General features: G+C 41.9%; 4 protein-coding genes across 10 annotated transcripts; 1 reads left to right on the top strand and 3 right to left on the bottom strand.

Moving 5' to 3' along the window:
* The first annotated feature begins 1,770 nt into the window (after window positions 1–1,770).
* Window positions 1,771–4,136, top strand: LOC142888544 (uncharacterized). 4 transcript variants are annotated; one of them, XM_076026945.1, is made up of 8 exons: window positions 1,771–1,956; window positions 2,141–2,449; window positions 2,542–2,814; window positions 2,919–3,095; window positions 3,171–3,224; window positions 3,311–3,400; window positions 3,621–3,677; window positions 3,822–4,136. In XM_076026945.1, exons 1-7 carry the CDS (start codon window positions 1,899–1,901, stop codon window positions 3,659–3,661), a joined length of 1,002 nt encoding a protein of 333 aa, XP_075883060.1. In that variant the 5' UTR covers window positions 1,771–1,898; the 3' UTR covers window positions 3,662–3,677; window positions 3,822–4,136. The 4 variants fall into 4 exon arrangements, with proteins under 4 accessions (XP_075883060.1, XP_075883079.1, XP_075883070.1 ...); XM_076026964.1 differs by having other exon boundaries at window positions 3,311–3,397; XM_076026955.1 differs by having other exon boundaries at window positions 3,174–3,224.
* Window positions 3,907–6,729, bottom strand: LOC142888514 (uncharacterized). Of its 4 annotated transcripts, none has more exons than XM_076026878.1 (9): window positions 6,576–6,729; window positions 6,281–6,352; window positions 5,558–5,833; window positions 5,186–5,470; window positions 4,821–5,105; window positions 4,465–4,725; window positions 4,264–4,368; window positions 4,138–4,184; window positions 3,907–4,047 (listed from the first exon to the last, which is right to left on the bottom strand). In XM_076026878.1, exons 1-9 carry the CDS (start codon window positions 6,637–6,639, stop codon window positions 3,925–3,927), a joined length of 1,518 nt encoding a protein of 505 aa, XP_075882993.1. In that variant the 5' UTR covers window positions 6,640–6,729; the 3' UTR covers window positions 3,907–3,924. The 4 variants fall into 4 exon arrangements, with proteins under 4 accessions (XP_075882993.1, XP_075883004.1, XP_075883022.1 ...); XM_076026889.1 differs by having other exon boundaries at window positions 4,138–4,163; window positions 6,576–6,727; XM_076026907.1 differs by lacking the exon at window positions 6,281–6,352 and having other exon boundaries at window positions 6,576–6,726.
* A 120-nt stretch (window positions 6,730–6,849) lies between these two features.
* cyp21a2 (cytochrome P450, family 21, subfamily A, polypeptide 2) lies at window positions 6,850–10,246 on the bottom strand. The gene is made up of 12 exons (XM_076027039.1): window positions 10,051–10,246; window positions 9,753–9,941; window positions 9,578–9,667; window positions 9,344–9,498; window positions 8,625–8,720; window positions 8,384–8,494; window positions 8,170–8,256; window positions 7,989–8,072; window positions 7,797–7,910; window positions 7,541–7,707; window positions 7,357–7,460; window positions 6,850–7,279 (listed from the first exon to the last, which is right to left on the bottom strand). The coding sequence occupies exons 1-12, from the start codon at window positions 10,175–10,177 to the stop codon at window positions 6,999–7,001; spliced, it is 1,605 nt and encodes a 534-aa protein (XP_075883154.1). The 5' UTR covers window positions 10,178–10,246; the 3' UTR covers window positions 6,850–6,998.
* An 820-nt stretch (window positions 10,247–11,066) lies between these two features.
* On the bottom strand, window positions 11,067–18,705 carry tnxba (tenascin XBa). The gene is made up of 15 exons (XM_076027027.1): window positions 18,570–18,705; window positions 16,273–17,468; window positions 16,054–16,185; window positions 14,724–15,944; window positions 14,472–14,594; window positions 14,206–14,349; window positions 14,000–14,119; window positions 13,760–13,915; window positions 13,569–13,678; window positions 13,348–13,480; window positions 13,119–13,270; window positions 12,935–13,031; window positions 12,674–12,835; window positions 11,592–11,755; window positions 11,067–11,499 (listed from the first exon to the last, which is right to left on the bottom strand). Exons 2-15 carry the CDS (start codon window positions 17,336–17,338, stop codon window positions 11,401–11,403), a joined length of 3,879 nt encoding a protein of 1,292 aa, XP_075883142.1. The 5' UTR covers window positions 17,339–17,468; window positions 18,570–18,705; the 3' UTR covers window positions 11,067–11,400.
* Between the last annotated feature and the right edge of the window lie 1,957 nt (window positions 18,706–20,662).

A 20,662-nucleotide genomic window follows, 5' to 3' on the forward strand; every position in this document is an offset into this window, starting at 1 on the left:
CGCGAGTTTGAGACCCCTGGTAGACATCTTCACATTCAGTTCTTACAATTCAAGTTCAGTTCTCAAAATTCCGTTTCACATTCAGTTCTCACAATTCAAGTTCAGTTCTCAAAATTCCGTTTCACATTCAGTTCTCACAATTCAAGTTCAGTTCTCAAAATTCCGTTTCACATTCAGTTCTCACAATTCAAGTTCAGTTCTCAAAATTCCGTTTCACATTCAGTTCTCACAATTCAAGTTCAGTTCTCAAAATTCCGTTTCAATTTACTGTGACAGACATCCTGGTGCTTGGAGGATGAAGGGGAAGAGCAATCGAGCTCAGATACACATGACTCCTCTTCAGCCAATCAGCACTTACATTTGTACTAATACTTTGATGGACCGACGTTCCGGTTCAACTCGCTACTATGTTAACTGGCTACCTTTGTTTACTCGCATCTATGGTCCAAGTGAACACATTCCATGTTGTTGTTGTTGTTGTTGTTGTTGTTGTTGTTGTTGTTGTTGTTTTAAACGTTTCCTTGTCTGTCTGGTCGGAACGGTGTGAACGAACAGAGTTGGAAGGAGTTGTAATGAATGTTTTTCATGTATTGGTAGGTGACAGATGTGTGACTGACAGCTGCGCATGGGCATGGCTCGCCTGCTGCCAGCGGTGCGAAGCAGCCTCTCCATATAGCAATGGGAAGACGTGCTTAAAAGTGAACTTCGGCAAGTCACGCAAAGGGGGCGTCCCCATAGCATCGCCTCGCCTCGCCTCGCCACGCCACGGTACGGTTGTAGAGCGACCCCACTGGCCGCTACACGGTTGTAGGGGGCGCCGTTTTGGTACCTCAAGCGCTCAGGGTCCAAGCGAGACGAGGCGGTTTCGTTCGTCATCTTGAAAATGTCAGTTCTCGTTCCTCACTATTACTGGCAGCTGCAACACTGCGAGAGGATTGTTTTGAGGTCTGCTGCAAACGAGAACAATTTAATTCCGGAAATGAGCATTTGCATCTTTGACTTTCGACCAGCACTGCGGGGTTACTGCAAACCTTTGAACTCATGAATAAAACGTTCCAACATCCAGTTGTTTTATTTTTCCTGCGCAAAACTTTTTTTTTTTTTTATCCATTCAGCAGGTGTATTTCAAACTGAACACATAACACAAACTTAACAAGGAGTGTGTTTTGCATGATATACATTTTTTGGAATTTGTCTGAACTGAACTCAGTCAGTTGTCAGAGAACTACTTTTCATTTAAATCATTTAATGATTTACATAATAATTGCTACATCATGCTTTGTAATAATAATAATAATGATGATGATGATGATGATGATGATGATGATGATGATGATGATGATGATGCCCGGGCCTGGGACCTTTCTGTGCGGAGTTTGCATGTTCTCCCTGTGTCTGTGTGGGTTCTCTCCGGGTTCTCCGGCTTCCTCCCACACTCCAAAAACATGCACGTGAGGTCAATTGAACATTCTAAATTGTCCATAGGTGTGCATGTGAGTGTGAATGGTTGTTTGTCTCTATGTGGCCCTGCGATGAACTGGCGACTTGTCCAGGGTGTCACCCTGCCTTCGCCCTAAGACAGCTGGGATAGGCTCCAGCAGACCCCCGTGACCCTGAATAGGAATAAGAGGGTATAGAAGATGAATGAATGAATGAATGAATGAACAATAATAATAATAATAATAATAATAATAATAATAATAATAATAATAATAATAATAATAATTTAAGATGTAATGCGTAATGCATTCTTCTAGCCACAAGGTGGGTCCAAAGGATACTTCCTGTACTGAGCTGCTTAAAAGAGAACTGAGAAGAGGTGGAGAAAACTAAATAACAAAAATGACAAAAAGCCCAGGAGTCGATAAAGTTCTACACTTGGGTGCGTCAGAGAGAAGATGGTGCACTTTTGTCTCCTGTTTTCAACTCTGCTGATGATCACATCAGAAGGCACAAGTGAGCAAACTTTTGGAGCATTTTATCATGTAGTGTTAGCCTAGATCTGCATAAAATAGGAACAGAATTTGTAATGTGTTTTTTTTTTTGTTTGTTTTGTCTTTATTGTAGCCACTTAGTATTGCACAAAAAACCCACTATTTTTAAATGTCATGGTTCTAAAATTACTATTTTATTTTGAAAGATGTTGCAGTGATGACTCGTTCCCTAGAAGAAGATGTCACTCTACAGTGTCTTGATTCTAATACACTGGATCAGAAGGAATCTCTCCGAGGCAGGTGGATTAAGTACTCCGAGAGTGAAAAGGAGATTATTCTGCCTGAAACCAAGAAGGCTCAGCAGGGCCAATGGATCAAATGGCGACCTGGTGAAGATGGGCATATGTCTCTTCACTTGAGCAAATTGAAGAAGTCTGACGTGGCACTGTACAGCTGTGAAATCTGGAAAGACTGGGACCGTGTTTATGTCAAAAACATTACTTTAAAACTGAAAGGTAAAATCTGCCATTTCATTTTCACCTCTCATTTCCCAGCGGACAAACCACATGTAACTGTCCTCTTTGTTTTTGGTCATGGCCTCTTTCAGAATGCAAAACTGAGAGAGTGGTGAATGCCTCATTTGGCTCACGTTTTGAGCTGAAATGCCCATTCAACGAATCATTAAACGAAGAACCCAGTAGCATTTCCTGGTTCTTGCTACAGGCTGGTAATCCTGCACCTCTCCAGTCTAATAGGACTGAAAAAAAAGGTTTATTACTCATCTTCCAGTCTTTGGATGGCAGTGACAGAAACTGGTACAGATGCGAATACAATCTTGGAGGATCACAGAGATGCTTTGAATTTAACCTTCAGACCAAAGGTGATATATTTTTTTGAACCTTTGTCTTTACCAAGTTAGACACATTTCAGTTGAGCCCATTGTCTCTCTTGTCACTTTGTGCCGTGCATGCTTCTGCCTCTCAGAGATGACCACCATTGCGTCGACAATGAAACCCAGTAATCAGGCAGAGAAGGGAGGAGGAAACATGGCAGTTGTGGCTCCAGTCCTAACGGTGACCGTCGCTGTTGCTGTGCTGACTGGACTTCTTGTTTGTCGGAGACGTGCCCACCAGAGGGTTCCACCAGAGAGCCACCAGCCAGGTCGGTCCTCTGCTCCGCTCCCTCCATTTTTCACAGACGTGCTCTGTACTGACATGCACCCACACTGTCCTTCAGCAGACACTATTTCACACTGTGACTATGAGAATATTGACTTCCAGCCAACAGAAAGTGAGTTAGTTCATTCTTTCACTGCCTTTATTCATAGCTGTTCACTTAACTTTATTAACGACATGTTTTTTTGTTTTTTTTTTTAGATCTCACAGTTAATGGGATCCAAAATGGAAGTGTCACAGATGCATGCTCTCAGGGCATTATCTATGTTCTATGCCAGGAGGAAAATGGTTGTGAGTAATTTATCTTAATTATTATTATTTAAAGGATTCACATCTTTGCCAAATGGCACATCCAGAAACATCCAGAATGAGATATTTTGATCTTTGATCACAATAAACAAAAAAAAAACCCAATCGTTTTTACATTGCCTACTTTAATTGATGCCTTTTTTTGTGGCTGCTCAGTTAACAACTTTAAAGAATGAATGTATTTTTTTTTTTTATCCCACAGTTACTGGCATCCAAGTCGGTGATACTATATGTGATGAATGAAAAAAGGAAAATGGTTGTGAGTAATTTAGTAATTTATTTATTTATTCATCCAGAAACATCCAGAATGAGATATATTGGTCTTTTTTATCACAATAATTTGTTTTGTCATTTGTTATTGTTTTGCATTGCTCACTTTTTATATTGATGCATTTTGTTTCAGAGAGCTTCTTGACAGAGGAAACTGAAAGGAAACTGCACTTTTTCCTTGATGAACGTGGAGAAGAAGATGGCAGATATGTTCATTTCTTTTCATCATTTCAGTTTTAATGTACTGCCTGTAACAAATCGTAAAAACTGTCGGTGGTAGTTATTGTTTCAACTTTGGACTCTGTGTGTTGCTGCTGTTCCTCTTCCGTTGCATCCCGAATTTCATGGTAGATGGAAATCTGTGGAAAGGTGGATTAGAGTTAGAACACAACAACACTAGAATATTAGCTTGACAGTTAATCAATAAAGGGGTTTTCCTCTGCTCTTACCATTCTAGTATCTGACTCTTCATTCCCTGCAAAAAAAGACATGCAAACTTTGAGGCCATGATGCGATTAGATCTTAAAATACAGCATGTCTGTAAACGGTACGTAAATCTCAGTCGGACTTGGTACCAGAATGCCTATTTAGCCTCCTCTTCTTCCACATGTAGAGTCCTCCAGTGGCTGTGCATATAAACAGGATTAGAGGAAGGGCCAACCATGCAGGTGTCCACAGAGCTGCAAAGCATCACCACATTTCCAACGGATCATTTTCAAATTTATTTCGGGGTTTCTTTTAAAACCAAAGGCCTCAGTAGCACAGCGCGTACGTACGGCTAACGCTGTGCCAGCTCTTCGACTTCACCACACCGCCCTCTCGAAGCACCAAGCAGGTCAACTCATCCGACGGCACGGGCGAGGCAGGGAGAACCAGTCTGCTCATAAGTGTGTTGCTCTCGTTCACCAAATCACTCTGCAAGTCGCCATCACCGTGTCCAGACCAAGTTAACTCAAAGTCCTCCCCACATTGTCTTGTGCAGGTTAGCACACAAGTTAGCGTGAGGTTACGTCCTCCGGGTGCGCTCTCCGAAGCAACTGCATAAAGGTACAAAAGAAGAAATTCTTTGATAGAAAGAAATCTAGACTGTGTTCTTTCTTGCCTTTACTGTGATGTTTTTTCCCCGGCTCACCGTCAAGAGTGTACAGCCAAATGTTGATCACCTTCTCTGGGCTTGAAGACTCGGAGCACTGGTATTCCGCAGCATGTACAGCGCTAACTTTGCTGATGACAAGCGTTGGGGAGCCCTCAGTAACATGAAAGGCCCCTGTCTGACCGTTCTGACTTGCGATGTCACCTGTCAACCTGTGTTTGTTCTCAGTCCACTTCACTTTCCCCCCTTCAACAAGAGCGGAATTCCCCCGACAGGAGAGGGACACTGACTCACCAACAGCAGCAAACACTTCTTCTACACCACCTGCGAGAAAAGCACCATCACTGACTCTATGCATCATGTCTAACTGCTGTATTTACTTTGAGTAAAATACAGTTTGGTACCTTGAATTGTTGTTGTTTTGCTGATGGCAGCCTTCAGCGTGCTGTTTTGAAATAGGCGGCATTTCCATTTCCTCTGATGATCCGTGGGTTTCAGATGGATGAGCAGCTTTGAAAAGCATTCAGAGGGATTTTCAAAGATGAATCTGTGTCCCTTTAAGGGGGTATTGTCTTCCCAACTCCACTCAATGTGTATATTTCTGTTCTTGCAAGGGGAGTATCCTTTGTACGTATTTAGAGAACAGTGAAGCTCCACTGTGCCCTCCTTGGAGGCATTCACAATGTTAACTGGTGAATTAAAAAGTATTGTTTAGTACCGTCGTCATCTTTTCCAAAATAGGGTTGAGGCTCCAGAACCAGGACAATTTCACTTACGTGCAACAATGTAGAGGGAAACATTTGTGTTCTGAACCCCATTGCTACAGATGTAGGTTCGGGCGTCATCATAGGTCACTTGACTTACTCTCAAAGAGCAGTCCTGTTGGAGGCTGAGTTTATGGTTGTTTGGAGGCGTCACTCTTCCAGCACTCACCACCTGAGAGGTTAAATCTCCAGCCTTGGTCCAGCTCACAGAGGAGCAGGATTTAATATCTGGAATTCTGCATGGCAAAACCACATCATCTCCAATAGTTGCAGCCATCATCAGGTGATCTGTTGGATCTATTCAGCAAAAACAAGCACATGTTCCATGTTAAAAAAATATAATAATAAAATAAAATAGTGTGATTGATTAAAATCTTAATCTTGCGTAGTAGATGGTTTGTAATTCTACAAAGGACTACAATCAGCTTCCTTTCAGGTGTGACAAAACCTACTACTCCGTGGAAAGCCGCTAGAAAGGGCAAAGAGCGAGTACAGGAAGTGACTGTGCACTATGTGGTCACTACATAGACTAGCATAGATGTTGCCGAAGCAGCTGTTTTACTCAAACTAAATGGCATTTTCTTAATAAAACATTAAACAAGAACAATGCTGACCGTTTTTGTCAGACAACCACATTATTGCTGCACTCCTGACTGGCTTTGGTAAGAGTTTAGCTAAACACCACAGTGCAAATGCTGCCTCTCCCACACATACAAAGCGTTTAGCTGTAGCTACCGGAATAAGCTGGCAGCAGGTTTTTCCAGTTACCTCCCAAGTTCTGCTTCTGCTTTTTGAAGGCCCTTTTACCTTATGAAGAATTGAACACTCCATTGCATATAGTTAATATTCATTTATTTACACGACCTGGAACCAAAGGTTCCCTCAATAGATTGTCGTATTGACAGCATTGACTGAAATAGTAACATGCACTCTAAATAATTACGTCACATCAAAAATATCAGCTGTGTTACGTTACTTTACATATCCAAAAATGTAATTAAGAGATGAATATGTATGTTTCTGTAATTACCAGATGACTGAAGTCCAACCGCTGTGTGTGTCAGAGAAAAAATTAGAAACACATAAAATGCCATCTTCCTCTCAAAACATGTCCTTCACGCTGGTCAGCTTACTGCTAAATCTGCAGTGACGCTTGAAAAAAGTGACAGAGGAAATGAGGCTGTTGCAATTCATTTTTCCTTTAATAGCACCCTGCAACTAGAGGAAACACTTTTCTTTTTTTCCGTTGATGTTGATAGCTGTAGGTTACAGTCATTTCTGTCGCATGTAAAATAAAAAAAAGTCACTTCTGTGATCGTCCATAATCCATTTTTCAATGGAACATTTTTTTATGATGATAGTAATATGTTTCCTTTAGGTTCTGCCAGAAGACAATTTGGCATATTTCCTCTTTGTGTGATGACTAATATTTGACCAGTTTCAGTTCCTTCACTTAACTATTCTGGTGTGGCAGATCTTCTGAAGGGCTGTCCAGAGGTCTTGGACGTGCTACGACCGTATAAGACTTGGCCTTAAGCACAACGCTGGCCACTCCTCTTAAGTCGGGGAGTGGAGCTTCACCCTCAGGACGAACAAAGTGGAAATCTCTCAGTAAGTAGGCAGTGAACAGAAAGAGCTCCATTTTGGCAACAGACTCTCCCAGGCAGAGTCGGGCTCCACCTCCAAAAGGGATCAGGTCACGAGTGGAGGCTCCTCCTCCTTCCAGAAAGCGCTCTTAGAGAAAGAAAGGCTGTGTCAGTCGAGGTGAATTTTGGAAGGGTGCTCGTCCAATAAGAGTGAGAAAGCAGTACCTGGCATGAAGCTGTAAGGATCAGCCCAAACTGCAGGGTCGTGGTGAGCGCCAAAGAGGTTGGGAATGATCACAGTGTTCTTGGGGATAAAGTAGCCCGCAATACTAACAATTTTGAAGGATGAGAACAAGGTTAGAGGGTGTGACCATGACAGGGGGCCTTCTTTACTGGCTTCATGGCTGACCTGCTGTCTCTGATGGCTTTATGTGGCACCGCCAGTGGGGCGACCGGCCTGAGTCGCAGCACCTCATGCACAAGAGCGCTCAGAACAGGAAGTCTGTGTCTGTCGCTGTATTTTGGGTACCGCCCCTCCAGCACTGTGCACAGCTCCTTATATACCTTGGTCTGCACCTACAGGAGTGAGGTACAGGAAAGGGAAACATCTTGATTGCACTTTGGGGTGTTTTTGTTTGTTTTTAAGGCAAAATGTTGAGGCCTGCCTCTGGCCGGTGCAAAAGGAAAGCCACGGTCCAGCTCAGCCAGGCTGCAGTTGTCTCCGTCCCTCCGATGAGAAGGTCCACAGTGGCCATGTGCACGTGAACATCAGTCAAATGCTGGAGAAGTCGAGAAAGGGGCGTTAAGCGTTTGTCATACAGATACAAAGTGACAGTCGGTCATTGTCGTGCACTCACTACTTCTTGTTCTGCACTGCGCTGCTTGTCCAGGCCCCGGAGGATGGCCCCCGTGATGGCGTTGTCGTTTTTCTTGTCTTGAGACTGCACACATGACATGCACCATTCCAGGAGCGTAATTTCTCCCCCTTCCCCGCACACGGCTTAGTAAGACAACATTCGTAAGTCTACATTGTCAGACCTTGTACTGGCTGAGATGCTGTCCTATGATTTCATCTCTTCTGGCTACTTCTTTGAGAAGACGTGAAAACACCGGGTTGGGCAACTTCTGAGAGAAATGGACACGATGCACGCAATCATCTTTAGGTATTGTTGGCTAAAACACAGCGTAAAACAAGATATGATCAAGATATTCAATGAAATCAGATTCTTGATATTCAAGTGTTTTTACAGACTCTGAGGAATGGGAAAGAGTCAAGTGCAGAAATCCAAGTGGAGCCCCACAGAGCAACAATCTCATTCAGGCAAGTGTGCAGCTGCTGTAGCTCCACAGAACTTTTATCATACTGTAAAACAAAAACATGCCAACAGCATGAAATGATGTCAGTGGCAGCTTTATCGGAGGACACACTGATCCTCCATGAGCACAATTCATGAGGATTTTGATAAAAGCTCAGAGGTTCTGCTGATACGCACTTCCTTTCCAAAAACCAAAGTGGTGATGACATTACTGGCTGCCACCGTAAAATCTTCTGAGAGATCCATCGCCTTGCCCTGATAATCCATCAGAATCTGAAGGAAAACACTCACACACACACACACACACACACACACACACACACACACACATTAGACCACCTGTCATGAAAACAAAAAAAAAAAAAATGCACATATCTAAGACTTAACTTGTCTCAAAACTTGTTTAAAACTATACATTTTATTGTCAATTATTTGGTAAGAAGTCAGATTAATCAAGTGAAACATTCAATTTCATTCAACTGTAGTTACTATATATTTACTATACTGTAACTACTATAATTAGACATCTTAGCCAAGTAATAATGCAATTTAATATTAATTAATTAATATATATTATAATAATATAATATACATTTTAGCATTAAAAAATAGAATTTCAGTTGAATAACTTCTACTTATATGCTGTATTCACCATTACAGACACATAAAACATGATTTATGTTTCTAGTGCTGTTAATTTAGGGCAGCTGTGGCATTGATGTGGTGTGTGGTGATTGGTCTAGTAAATTTACTGTGTTAAATTTGCACTGTACAATGACTTCCATTCACCCAAAGCCTAACTTAGCCTCAGTTCATACCTTACATCTAATGTTAAGCACACAAAGTCAGAACAGAGGAAATTCAATGTGAATGTGTGAATTATTGATTTTTTGCACCTTTTTTAAGTGATGTGCCTGTCTCTCGACCACATCATGCAGGGACTGCTGACAGCAGTGCTGCAGGGCGCTGTGGACGAGGCGACGGTGTGCCTTCCACTCGTCACTGTAGTCCCCCAGTGAGATAGTCCGCCCCCCCGCAGAGACAACGCCGGCTGATATGAGTCACAAGCAGCAATGAAGAAGGTCAGTTTTCGTGCAAAAACAAAATCCTGGTGAAACACAACATCGTACCTGTGTATGAAACCGGTCTCCCTGCAAAGTCGGACCATTTTTTCACCAACGCTTCTCTTATGATGTCAGTGCTGTTCAGTATCACCATGGCTGAAAAGATACAGCAGGGCTGCTCATAATGGAATTACTGCTTCTGCAAAGTGCTTGTTTCTGAAATGAAGGCATGCATCATTACTTGTATTCCCACACTTAAGACGGTAGATGTTTCCGTAGCGCCGCGCTAGATTGGTCAGGTGGATCGGTAGGTGATCGTGTGTCAGCTCTTTCATGTTGCCAATGAATAAGAGGCTGGGGGGACCAGGGAGGGTGGGAGACGAGGAGCAAGAGAGAAACTGGTAGGGACTCTGCAGCAGTCGAGTCGTAACTAAATTCAGAAACAAAGGGGTGAGACAGAAAAATCAAGAGACAGAGGCTTTTCGTCATGCTATTGTATGACCATCCAAATCAAACAAGGACAACACATAGATAAATACCTGAATTCTTGTAGTTCACATGGTCCTTTTCAGTTTTACCCCGCTGACCAGGTGTGAAAATCAAGGCCATCAAGAGCAGCAGGACCAAAACAGCTCCGATGCTAATCGCGGAGATTTCAAATGCCATGTTGCCCGTTCTCGCTTCCCACTCTGGAAGGCAGCTGAGTGTGTTGCTCGTCACTGTTATAGCTTTCTCGTCAGCCTCTGAGCTCATCACTTTGATATATAATGTTGTTGCAAGGTCGTCCAAATATCTTTTTAGGGCAGCTTATCAGAGATCAGGGTGAGTGCTACACATGCAACAAAATACTTTGCCATCGCTGCAATGGGGTCAAGGGCATCCAAACACCTCAAGTTTCTTTATTCTGATGCAGCTACTAGGGATGCAATGGTACAGTTTTCACACAGTTCGGTATGCATCACGGTTTTTGGGCCATGTTAACGGTCCATTTTTGATGTCAATATAATACTACTGTAACTATCAAAGGCAATATTGTAAAATAATCAGATCAAATCAAACCAACATAAAATCACTCAAATTAAATAAAGTTATTAATTATAATTATAAAGTTCATGACTATTCAATAAAATTAAACACTTTAACCCACTCATAGCTGAGTCAAGACATTTTCACTTTATTGGGTTGGGTCAATTAATTTATAATGGAATTTTTTAATACAAATGGTGAAATAATTTTTAACAAGCTGAAAATAAATCTGTTTATAAGGATATACTATTACGCTCGTTAATATTAGGAAAATGGGCTCCTGGATCTACTTTGACAAGATGCGTGTTTTGATGAAGTATTATGACTGACCATTGTTTGCAGTTGTGTATTGAACCGAACAGGGCGTATGAGGCCGTTCAGTAAAATACAGAATATTGTTGCATCTGTAGCAGCTACGGCAAGTTCTCTGTGGTGACAGTTGATGTGACTCAGGTCTAGTGTTTAGGGCTTAGTGCTGGGAAATGAGAAGTTTCTGTCAGAGGATTTGTGCGTTTTGGTGAGAACAAAAACACAACACATTGAAAGCATGGTTGGGTAAGTCATGCCACATTTATTCCAATAGAGTGAGACAGTGCATATTTAATCACGGCAGTAGTGAAGTGGCACGGCCAACAATGTAATATTACACATTTGAGTTAAACAACTGTTTTGAAATGTGTGAGTCTGACAGAACAACATGTTTTCTTCACTTTCCTGTTATTTTCAAACAGTTTGGAAGAACTTGCAAATCAGCGTACAAGCTTTATTCAATTCTAAATCAACATGTAGACATGTAGTCAGATCCACTGTCTTCTGGACCCCTGGATTGTGAGGCTGGCAAACCCAGGCTGACCGTTGAATGTTTAGCCATGAGTTGCCGGGGAGAACCTGGAGGGTCTGAATTTCATCTCGGTGAAGGGCATGGAAGAGTCTTTACCTTTCCAGTCTATCCAGACTATTCCCTGCATGGGATGGGACAGAGAGGGGGTGATGGTAATACTGGATCAGAACATTGTGCTGGAGCAGCTGGAGCAGCTCCAAAGGTTAACTGTACCTGATTGTTACTGCTGATGCCATAAAGACCATTGAGATTGGTCTTGTAGCAGTTCTTGTACCACCAGCCTCCCATGTAGGCCCTGGCACAGTGGATACCCAGAGCATCGGGGTCCTTATCCTTCGCTGAGAAAGGACGGCCGTTATGGTACTTCATGGAGTCACCTGGCAGAGAGATAAAGTAAACACACAGTGACAAATAAGGAGGTTGTCTGGTAGTGAGACTATTTTCTGTTGCACATTTTATGCATAAAGGTGATCCACAACCGGGTCAGGCCTTACGATTACTATTTACAACCAACAAAAAATGAAAAAGACACCCCTGAATAATAGAATTATATGTATATTAGAGGCAGCAGGTTTTGTCTGTGATTCTCTTAACCCGCCTGCAGAGTGATAAACATTTAATACACACAACTCAGAGTGAGCATAATATAGGAATTTGTGTCACGGTAGCCAGGACAAAGAAAATAAATAGATAAAAGAAGAGGCCAGATGATAGGTTAGAAACTACAACAGCCCCCCCTTGACAGCCTCCGAGAGTTGGTTGCCTCAAAAGGTTCCAGCATGATCTGTAAATGTGCATAAACAGGTAATAGCTCAAGAGACCGAAAGGCTACGTGACAGAAATGAGAAGCTATCAGTAGGGAAGCTCCGATAAATAGATGGCCAAGTGCTGCTAAACACATTTACTGTCACTTTAAGTGACTTTCTCCACTTCAAAGTTTACTGCCTTAAAATGCAATGTATATTAAAATGCATGTAGTTTCCAGCTAAAAAGTATTTATTTTTAAATATTTTGTTTGTTTTCATTAAAGACAAAATAGAGGTAACTGAAAAAAATAGCAGAATTAGAATACAGATGTGAAACTGATGCTTGACTCAGATCCTACAATGCGTTATCATGCCATTTGCGCTTTCTAATACAATAACAGGCTACACACACTATAGACCTACTATAATAATAACATACTTTTCTTTTAATTTTACCATACTAATCTGTTCACATTTACTGCTACATAGAAATGGTAGCCACGAATTCTGCAATTGCTTGGAAAAATATATTTTTCAACAGTTTTTTACCTGCTGTCCCAGTGTAACCAGACACTGTGAGGGTATAGTGCCTCTCCGCTGAATCAACAGAAAAGTTTGCGTAGTGCGCGTAGGCAGATTCATTTCCAGATCGCATGTCCACTCTTAGACTCACAGGGCCCACGTTGGTCAGGTTGTGAAGAAGCTCATTTCCTAAAACAAGAGAAAGGTCAAGGTAAAGGTTAAGTAGATTGTTCAGTCTGATTAACTGCCAAATTGGATGTTTAAATAAAGTTAAGCTTATGACTTTACCAAGCCAGAACTCTTCGCTCAGGTTTCCAAAACCAACACTGTATTCACTCCAGGTCCGGTAGAAATCTGTCTTGCCATTCATCCTCCTCTGGAAAACCTAAAAAAACACACATTGCACTTTGTAATAAATCCTTTCGACCACTTCTTCAAGGTAGTTTGGTAGTTTGGCAGCATTTTGTCTCACTGTCCAGCCACCACCGTCAGTCTCCATATCGCAGTACACTCTGACTGATCCGCCGAGCCTTCCTTGAGGGTAGATGTCTACCTCTCCCGACTCAAGAGCCCCATTCAGGAGCTCCTGGGAGCACTCAGTAGGGAATGGAAAACGTAGTTTGCCTGAGTGATTGAACAAATAATCAACTTCTGTCGTGATATTTGAGATAAAACTGGCTCACTAATATAAAATTAATTACCTGTGATGAATTCTGTTGTGACAACAGATGTATAGTGTCCGTTTCTCTCGCCTTGGACCAGGACAGTGTAACGTGACATAGGCAGTAGGCCTGTCAGTTTGTGGTCCGTGGCAGTTCCATCCAGGAGTACCTCCTAATGCATGAGCACAAAAATAGATTCCTTTAAGGTTCTCGTGCCAGAGTGGGGGCTGCAATGTCAATGATGAGGAAATGCCATTTACCCTTGTCTCCTCTCCTGCCACCTGGTAGATTAGTCTGTAGCTGTGGTAAACAATAGTGGTTTTCCATGCAATCACTGCATAGCGAGCACTAACCTCACTGGCTTTAACCACTGAGGAGCAGAAGCACAAGAATTTAGTCCACTCTGAAGAATGATCTGTTAAAAAATCTCCCCATCCCCCTCTCTACTTACCGTTAGCAGTAGTAAAGGTAGTAGAGATGGCCATGCTCTGCAGGCTGCCCTTCTGACTCAGGATTTTGACCGTGTACAGAGTGCCTCTCTGTAGGCCTTTGAGCTGGTGTTCCATAGCGTTTCCAGACAGCATCACCGTCACGGTTACGTTGGGAGCTGGAGAAAGCAACATAATTAATAACCAGCAGCATAGTTATCAGCCCCATGTTACTGGCCATCAGCGTAGTAATGTCAATTCACTTCTGGAGGACTCATAGCTGATGATGAAGCGGTCTACTTTGCCCAGACTTGGAGTCCATTGGAGCAGAGCTTTGGTATCAGTCACATTAGTAACCTTAAGATGTGTCGGTGGTGCAGGAACTGCAGAACAAAGAAAAATACATTGTACTACTGTTTTGATACACAAGGACATACAGATTACTGAGTATGCTCATCTGACAGTAGACCTGTGGTCATGATGGATGTGAGGATGTCACTCTGTGCTCTTCCCTTTATTGCTGCAACAGTGATGATGTAAGAGGATCCAACAGACAGCTTTGACAGCACCACGTAAGATTGCAGAGAGTCCACGGTCACAAAACGGTACTCCCCTGTCAGAGAGTCAGATCATGTACAAGATGAACCAACTAACACTTTCAAAAGATTACCAACTACATTATCTTTGTTGGTGAAGGGAATTGTAGTTGGACATGTATTTATTAGGTTGACAAACCTGTGAGAATGTTGGTGTATGTGACCCGAAAGCCTGCAAATGTGGTCTTTGGTTTGGACCAGGAAACAGTGAGTGACGATTCGGTCACGTTGCTAAAGACCATCTCTGTTGGAGGCTCAGGACCTGATTAGAGGATGCACACAAACCAAGAACCAAGAGTGCAACTATTTCTTATGACATTTCTACTGATTACACCCGTCTCCCCAGTTTGAATTGCAAAGTCATGCATGACAAATATGTGTGGAAAATTACCTGTCATTGCATATACTTTATGAGTCTTGGATTTCCTCTCGGCGGTGGCACCATTTATTTGCAGGACATAGGCTATGTTTGGTCGAAGGTTGCTAAACTCAACAGAACGCACATTGCCAGGAACCACCATGGAGATACTCTTGGTTTCAGCTTTGCCTCTAGATCCAGCAGCCTTCTCAGAAACAGCTGTTGTGTTGGTTCCTTTACCCTGTACCTGTGATTCGGTTCCAGTCTTAGCTGTGATGCTGTCAGCCTCAAGAACGTCCTCTTCAAATTTTTCGAGGTCTACTCCATCGCCTTCGGTGTGGGGCTCTACTCTGATCACAGTGAAATTTCTAAACATCCCCTGTGGTGCTGACCATGCCAGTGTGAAGCTGTAAGAAGAGATGTTTACAACCCTTACAGAACCCAGTCCTCCTATCCTCTTGACAGTTCCAGAGCCATGGATAGTTGTTTTGTTCTGTACACGAGTATCACTTGATGTTGCTGCAACAGTTGCATTTACAATGGGCTGGCTTCTTTGAGTAACCTTCTCTTCTACAGTTTTACTGGCCTCAGTGTTTCTGGTCTCAACAGATGTATCAGCTGTGGTTTCTATGCTGACTTTCTTTTCTGGTTTCTGTCCCGACATCTGAGTAACATTCTTCTCAGCTAGGGTGGACTGCTCTGTGGTCCCTTTCCCTGCTTTGGTTTTGTTCATTGCAATGCTCTTAGACAGAATAGTTACAATTTTAGATTCACCATTATAAATCTTGGTGTTACTCTGAGTTGTGTTAGTTTGAGGTTCATCTCTAAGTTGGTCAGATTTAGGATGTGTTTTGACAACTGTTTCATCCTTGACGAGTTTAAGGTCAGTTTTCTGGAGTCCTTTCTTGGAAGTCATGACTATAGTTTTGCCTTTACGGACCGCCTCTTGCTTTTTCCCATCATGTTTCAAAAGAACTTGGGTAATGGTTGGACGACTGGTCTTTGTGACACTTGCAGGGCCTTTACTCACTGTTTTTTTAGCAGAGGATTCTTGTTTTGTTTGTGTTTTAACCATAAGTTTATCAGTGGTAGTCACTTTGAGTTTAACATCTGCCTGTTTGGCTTCTGACCCCTTCTTTAGATCTTTCTTCTGGAGGAGTGTGTGTTCTGCTTTCTCCTGCATGTTACCCTTGTCTTTAGTCACCTGCAGGGTCACTGTCTCCAATGATACTTTCACCTTTCCTTTAATAATTTCTGAAATTGCAGAAAACAGGTTATAATTAAAGTCTATGCAAAATTTTCTCTATACTAACACACTTATATAGGACTTAGTACTTACTTATTAATGGAAATTCTCACTTACTTTTGTCGCATTCAGCTCCTTGTGCACACTTGCTGCAGTCTGGACCCATGAACCCTTGTTGGCAGGTGCATTTGCCCTTCTGACATTCCCCATTCCCACTACAGGAGCTGGGACAACTGGCAGAACACTGACCTGTTACAACAATAACCAAAATTACCAAATTATGTCTATAATAGTTGTATCATGTAAAATGCCCAGGCCTATATGATGAAATCATACAATTCTCTTTCAGGGAGGACATCTCTCGTTCCAGACGGGCCATACGTTCTTTCAGTGCGGTCATCTCAGAATTGCATTCGCCTGCGCAGCCACCAGGTACCAGGCTGATCTTGTGTGTCATGACAAGAGGTGCACCTGGTTTCAGCTGCAGCTCTTGCTCCTTGTTTTTGCTTGACTCACAGCCTTCACTGATAACCACTTTGATAGGTTGTGTAGGACCAGGCTTTTCTTTGGTGCTGGTGGAAGGTTTGCTTGCAGGAATCGGATTGGTAGAGGAGGAGGCACCCTTGTCTTTCTCAGCAGCTGGAGCAGCAGAAGCTGCATCCTTCACCAGTGTTGGCTGAATGGGTTGGGCTGCTGTATTGACTGGCTTTTCTTTAGAGGTTTTCATGTCAGTTGACACACTGGTTGAGACAGTTTTAGCTACTGCAGTTTGATTGACAGATGCACTTGGCTTGGCTTTAACTGTTTTAACCCCACTTGCAGCAACTGTTTTTGCTGATGATGGCTGTACATTTTGAACAGCTGTGGCGGTAGGCTTGTCTTTGGCAGTTTTCCCATCACTGGTTGAAGTTGCAGGTTGAGGTTTGTCTCTGTTGGTTTTAGCGCTGCTGACTGCTGCTGATTTTACATTAGCTGTCTGTACATTAGGTCCTCCAGTAGGCACAAGCTTGTCTTTGCCAGGCTTCACATCACCCGTTAAAGGTGATTTAGTTGAAAAAGTTTGATTGACAGGGACTGTGGGCTTAGCTTTGTTGCTGATATTGCCACTGGCTAGAGTCGACTTCACTGTTGCTGATGGGGTGGTTTGAATCGTTGGTTGGCTTGCCTTGCTTTTGCTGGTTGCAGGAGTGGGTGCAACTGTATGGTTGACCGTGTTTGGCTTTATGGTTGGACGAGCAGTTTGTTTAGGGAGAGCAACAGTGGTTTTTGGTCTTGAGAGGGTTATTAACACGGTATTGGGTTTGGTTGCATCGCTTCCTGTCAAGTTTCTCCTCTCAGTGGTTGGGGATTCCAAGGAGGGCAGCGGGGTGAGCAGGACGAGAAGTCCCAAAGTAAACAGCATTTTAAGCCAAGAGCTGGAGCCAGAAAGTATGCTGGCTTTGGTGGATCTGTATGTATGTTCCTGTAGGACTATAAACTCCTTCCTGAATACTTCTGTAACCACTTGTAAAGGGGACTATGCCAGGTCTCTCCTAGAAAAGAAATATATGATAGATCAAAGTTATAATTGATTGAAATGCATGACACTTATCCTTTTCAGCTTGCATTACACTGCCAGAGTTCCCATTCATACTCTGATGCTAGGCTTTAAGTTCTCTATTGTCCATTAGGATGCAATGCCAAGTCTAGGTTTTGTGCATTGCTATGATTTTAGCTATGATCCGTGTGCATTTACATTTAAAATGGTTTGCTTTGTCTGAAATATTTCATTGAAATGTCTTAATCCATGTTCTCTCTATATTTTTAGAAACATTTTTCCACCTAAAAGTCCTTTTAAAGGCTGGCCAAAATATTTATTAGCCATCATTAACCAAGAAGATTGGTCTAATATCATATGTGAAAGAGAAAACCTTCTGTATGCAAGTTAAAGAATTGCAGCAATGTTCCAAACCAGCCAGAGTGGTTATTTCTGTTGCTTGCCAAACCAAACCAAATTTTAATGAGTTGATTTTGAACAGGAAGGAAGAAGGCAACTAAAAGCGAGCGCTACGGTCTGCTGGTGAGACCAGAGGTAACAGAGCGTCACTGTGCAGGACTCTGGGACACTGTACTTCTTTGACGATACAGAGGGTTACATAACCCACTGGAACCACAAAAGAAGTATTTCTTGTCATGGCTAAAGATCTGTCGAAAATCTACTGAATTGTACAGTTTGTGATCAAGTACCTTGCTATGCGATCTTATGTTTTAGTGCCAAAATTGATTATTGGTTAAATTAGTGTTTTGGCTGCCACTCTTTTAACACATTCTTTGCTTGGATGATAGAAGAACAAATAATATTGAGAGCAATCACACCATATTCAATAATCAGTGACAACCACAGTTTCGGGTGCAATGTAAAACATTTTCTTTTCTTTCCTCCCTTATTTTTAACCATGAAAAGGCATTCGAATGGAGCTGAGCAAAGTTATATATATATATATATATATACATATATATATGTATATATATATATATATATATATATATATATATATATATATATATATATATATATATATATATATACATATATGTGCTGCTGCCAGTGCTACAACATGTCATTATAATGAGTGGGGGTAAAGGAAACTTACCAGATTGAGTCGTTGGCTTTATGTCCTCCCTTGTGTTTCCATCTGAGGAGCTCCAGCACATTTGCTGGATATGGTTTGATGTGGAAGAGGTGAGAGAAAATGACCAACACTAGAAAGGAGGAGAGTGATAGGTCTGCTGCTACTTAAGGGCCCCCCCCCCACCTAAACATCCACACCCTCCACCCCACCCATCACCACGCCTAGTGGCCTGACGGTCTATGAAAAATATTTGAATTGGACCTATGGAATTTTACACAGATTTATGTATCTCAGGGCATACAAAATAGCATATACTTTTTTATTTTATTGCTTTCTATTGTGTTTTTTTTATTCTTATTGTATTGTTTTCTGTGCTTCTGGCCTTTTTAATTGTTTAGCTTTACCCATTGTTCCGCCTTTATTGTTCTTAGAAGTTGTTCTAAGAGTTCATGTTTTCAGAACACACATTTTTATCTGGTCAAAGTTCAGGTGCACTTTTTTGTGACAAATTGCAGTTTCTTTGTATCTCTGAGTAGTGTAATTGGACTTACTGTGTGCATCAGTTATTGCTAACACCTGGACACAGCTGTGATTGAGTGAAGTCCTGGTCTGAGAATCATGATTCAGCGGGAACACACCAGAAACACTGCAGGTATTCAGTGCTGACTCGGGGGGACAGGAACCTCTAACTGTATGAATTGCCAGTCTGTTAGGTGTAATGAGATGTAACGACGTGGGAGTTATGTAAGTAACCGAGTATCCACCAGATTTAAGGGACGCTCTGTGAAGAGTCCGAGGCTATGACCAACTGGCCACCCACCACCCCAGCCTTTGTAAACCACTTGAAGGGAAGAATATCAGGAGTCCAAAGCAAACTGGACATAGATGACATTTCCATAATTTTACAGGAGATTAAAAACAAAAGTTTCACTGATTGATTTTTAAATCTAAAACCAGCTCTACTACTAAAGTATAAACCATACTATATACTATACTAATGTATAACATGTATACATGTTTATACATGAATCCAGAACTGATACTCTTCTGATTGCTTAACTTAAACAAAACCTTTATGTAACACTGACTCCATTGTGCTCAATGTATTATAGGAGTCGATCGACCCATCATCGGAAATGAGTCCAAGTTAAAAAAAACCTCACAAGCATGAAACACTGCATGCAGTATATGCAAGTACAGAAACACATAAAGCACATAAAAATTGTGAAAGGGAAAAATAGCATGTTGTGCCTATATATATATATATATATATGTATGTATATGTATATATATACATATATATATATATATGTATGTATGCACACACACACCCGCACACATTTATATTAATATATGTGTGTGTGTATGTGTGCGGGTGTGTGTGTGTGTGTGTGTGTGTGTGTGTGTGTGTGCGCGTGTAAATCATGCACGCTTGGGAGTATTTTAAAACCTGGGTCCCTGCATGAAACGCACACATCACCTGAAGATTGCTGTTTTTTTTTTTGTTTTTGTTTTTTTAACCAAATATTTAATCACCTGAAATTGTAACACAACAAGCCCACTGTATATTATGGTACGTTCCCTAGATAACAAATGAGTGACAATTGCAGTCCTGGTGGACAATATAATTTGCGGCATGTGTCATAAACACATCCTTTGTGTTCTGCTGCAGTTATACGACATTGCTCTTGTAGGAAGTCGAACCGATTGTTCATACCTTGAGATTTTTGTGGTGATGCTGCACGTATGCTACTGTCAAAAAAAATGATAACAGAAGAAACGCTGACTCGCTTACACTTCCCTCTGTCTGATTTTCGATGTCCCCTTTTACAGTTAATGCAAATACACCCACCATCATTGCAGTCTGGGCCTCCTTGTGGGTGGTCCCACACTGTCAGTACCTTCATCTGCTGCCAGCAATTGAGGAGGTGCGCCACCCTCTACCAACTCCTACCCCCAATATGAGTGCCACCCTCAAAAAACTGACCCTGTCCTGGCCTTCTAGAAACAGAAAAAAAGAAAAGCCATGAGACACACTGTTCAAGATTGTACTAAATGCCCACCTATGAAAACACACCTGGTGGGAGCAGCATGTTACTCTAATCCACAGCTGT

This window comes from Nelusetta ayraudi, unplaced genomic scaffold, assembly GCF_046127955.1.
Source record: "Nelusetta ayraudi isolate G7.1 ecotype Tasmania unplaced genomic scaffold, CSIRO-AGI_Nayr_v1 ptg000003l, whole genome shotgun sequence".
Classification (NCBI taxonomy): domain Eukaryota; kingdom Metazoa; phylum Chordata; class Actinopteri; order Tetraodontiformes; family Monacanthidae; genus Nelusetta; species Nelusetta ayraudi.

What these genes read in the sequence shown, in the direction of transcription:
- LOC142888544 (XM_076026945.1), top strand. Translation starts at nt 1,899, where the DNA reads ATGGTGCACTTTTGTCTCCTGTTTTCAACTCTGCTGATGATCACATCA. An exon ending in CATTACTTTAAAACTGAAAG is followed by an intron (nt 2,450 to 2,541) that starts GTAAAATCTGCC and finishes GGCCTCTTTCAG; the next exon opens with AATGCAAAACTGAGAGAGTG. An exon ending in TGACTTCCAGCCAACAGAAA is followed by an intron (nt 3,225 to 3,310) that starts GTGAGTTAGTTC and finishes TTTTTTTTTTAG; the next exon opens with ATCTCACAGTTAATGGGATC.
- LOC142888514 (XM_076026878.1), bottom strand. Translation starts at nt 6,639, where the DNA reads ATGGCATTTTATGTGTTTCTAATTTTTTCTCTGACACACACAGCGGTT. An exon ending in CCTGCTGCCAGCTTATTCCG is followed by an intron (nt 5,834 to 6,280) that starts GTAGCTACAGCT and finishes TAGATCCAACAG; the next exon opens with ATCACCTGATGATGGCTGCA. An exon ending in TTGGCTGTACACTCTTGACG is followed by an intron (nt 4,726 to 4,820) that starts GTGAGCCGGGGA and finishes ACCTTTATGCAG; the next exon opens with TTGCTTCGGAGAGCGCACCC.
- cyp21a2 (XM_076027039.1), bottom strand. Translation starts at nt 10,177, where the DNA reads ATGGCATTTGAAATCTCCGCGATTAGCATCGGAGCTGTTTTGGTCCTG. An exon ending in TGTGAACTACAAGAATTCAG is followed by an intron (nt 9,942 to 10,050) that starts GTATTTATCTAT and finishes TTCTGAATTTAG; the next exon opens with TTACGACTCGACTGCTGCAG. An exon ending in CTTTGGTTTTTGGAAAGGAA is followed by an intron (nt 8,495 to 8,624) that starts GTGCGTATCAGC and finishes TTTGTTTTACAG; the next exon opens with TATGATAAAAGTTCTGTGGA.
- tnxba (XM_076027027.1), bottom strand. Translation starts at nt 17,338, where the DNA reads ATGCTGTTTACTTTGGGACTTCTCGTCCTGCTCACCCCGCTGCCCTCC. An exon ending in GTCCTCCCTGAAAGAGAATT is followed by an intron (nt 16,186 to 16,272) that starts GTATGATTTCAT and finishes TTGTTGTAACAG; the next exon opens with GTCAGTGTTCTGCCAGTTGT. An exon ending in TACCTTTACTACTGCTAACG is followed by an intron (nt 13,679 to 13,759) that starts GTAAGTAGAGAG and finishes TCTGCTCCTCAG; the next exon opens with TGGTTAAAGCCAGTGAGGTT.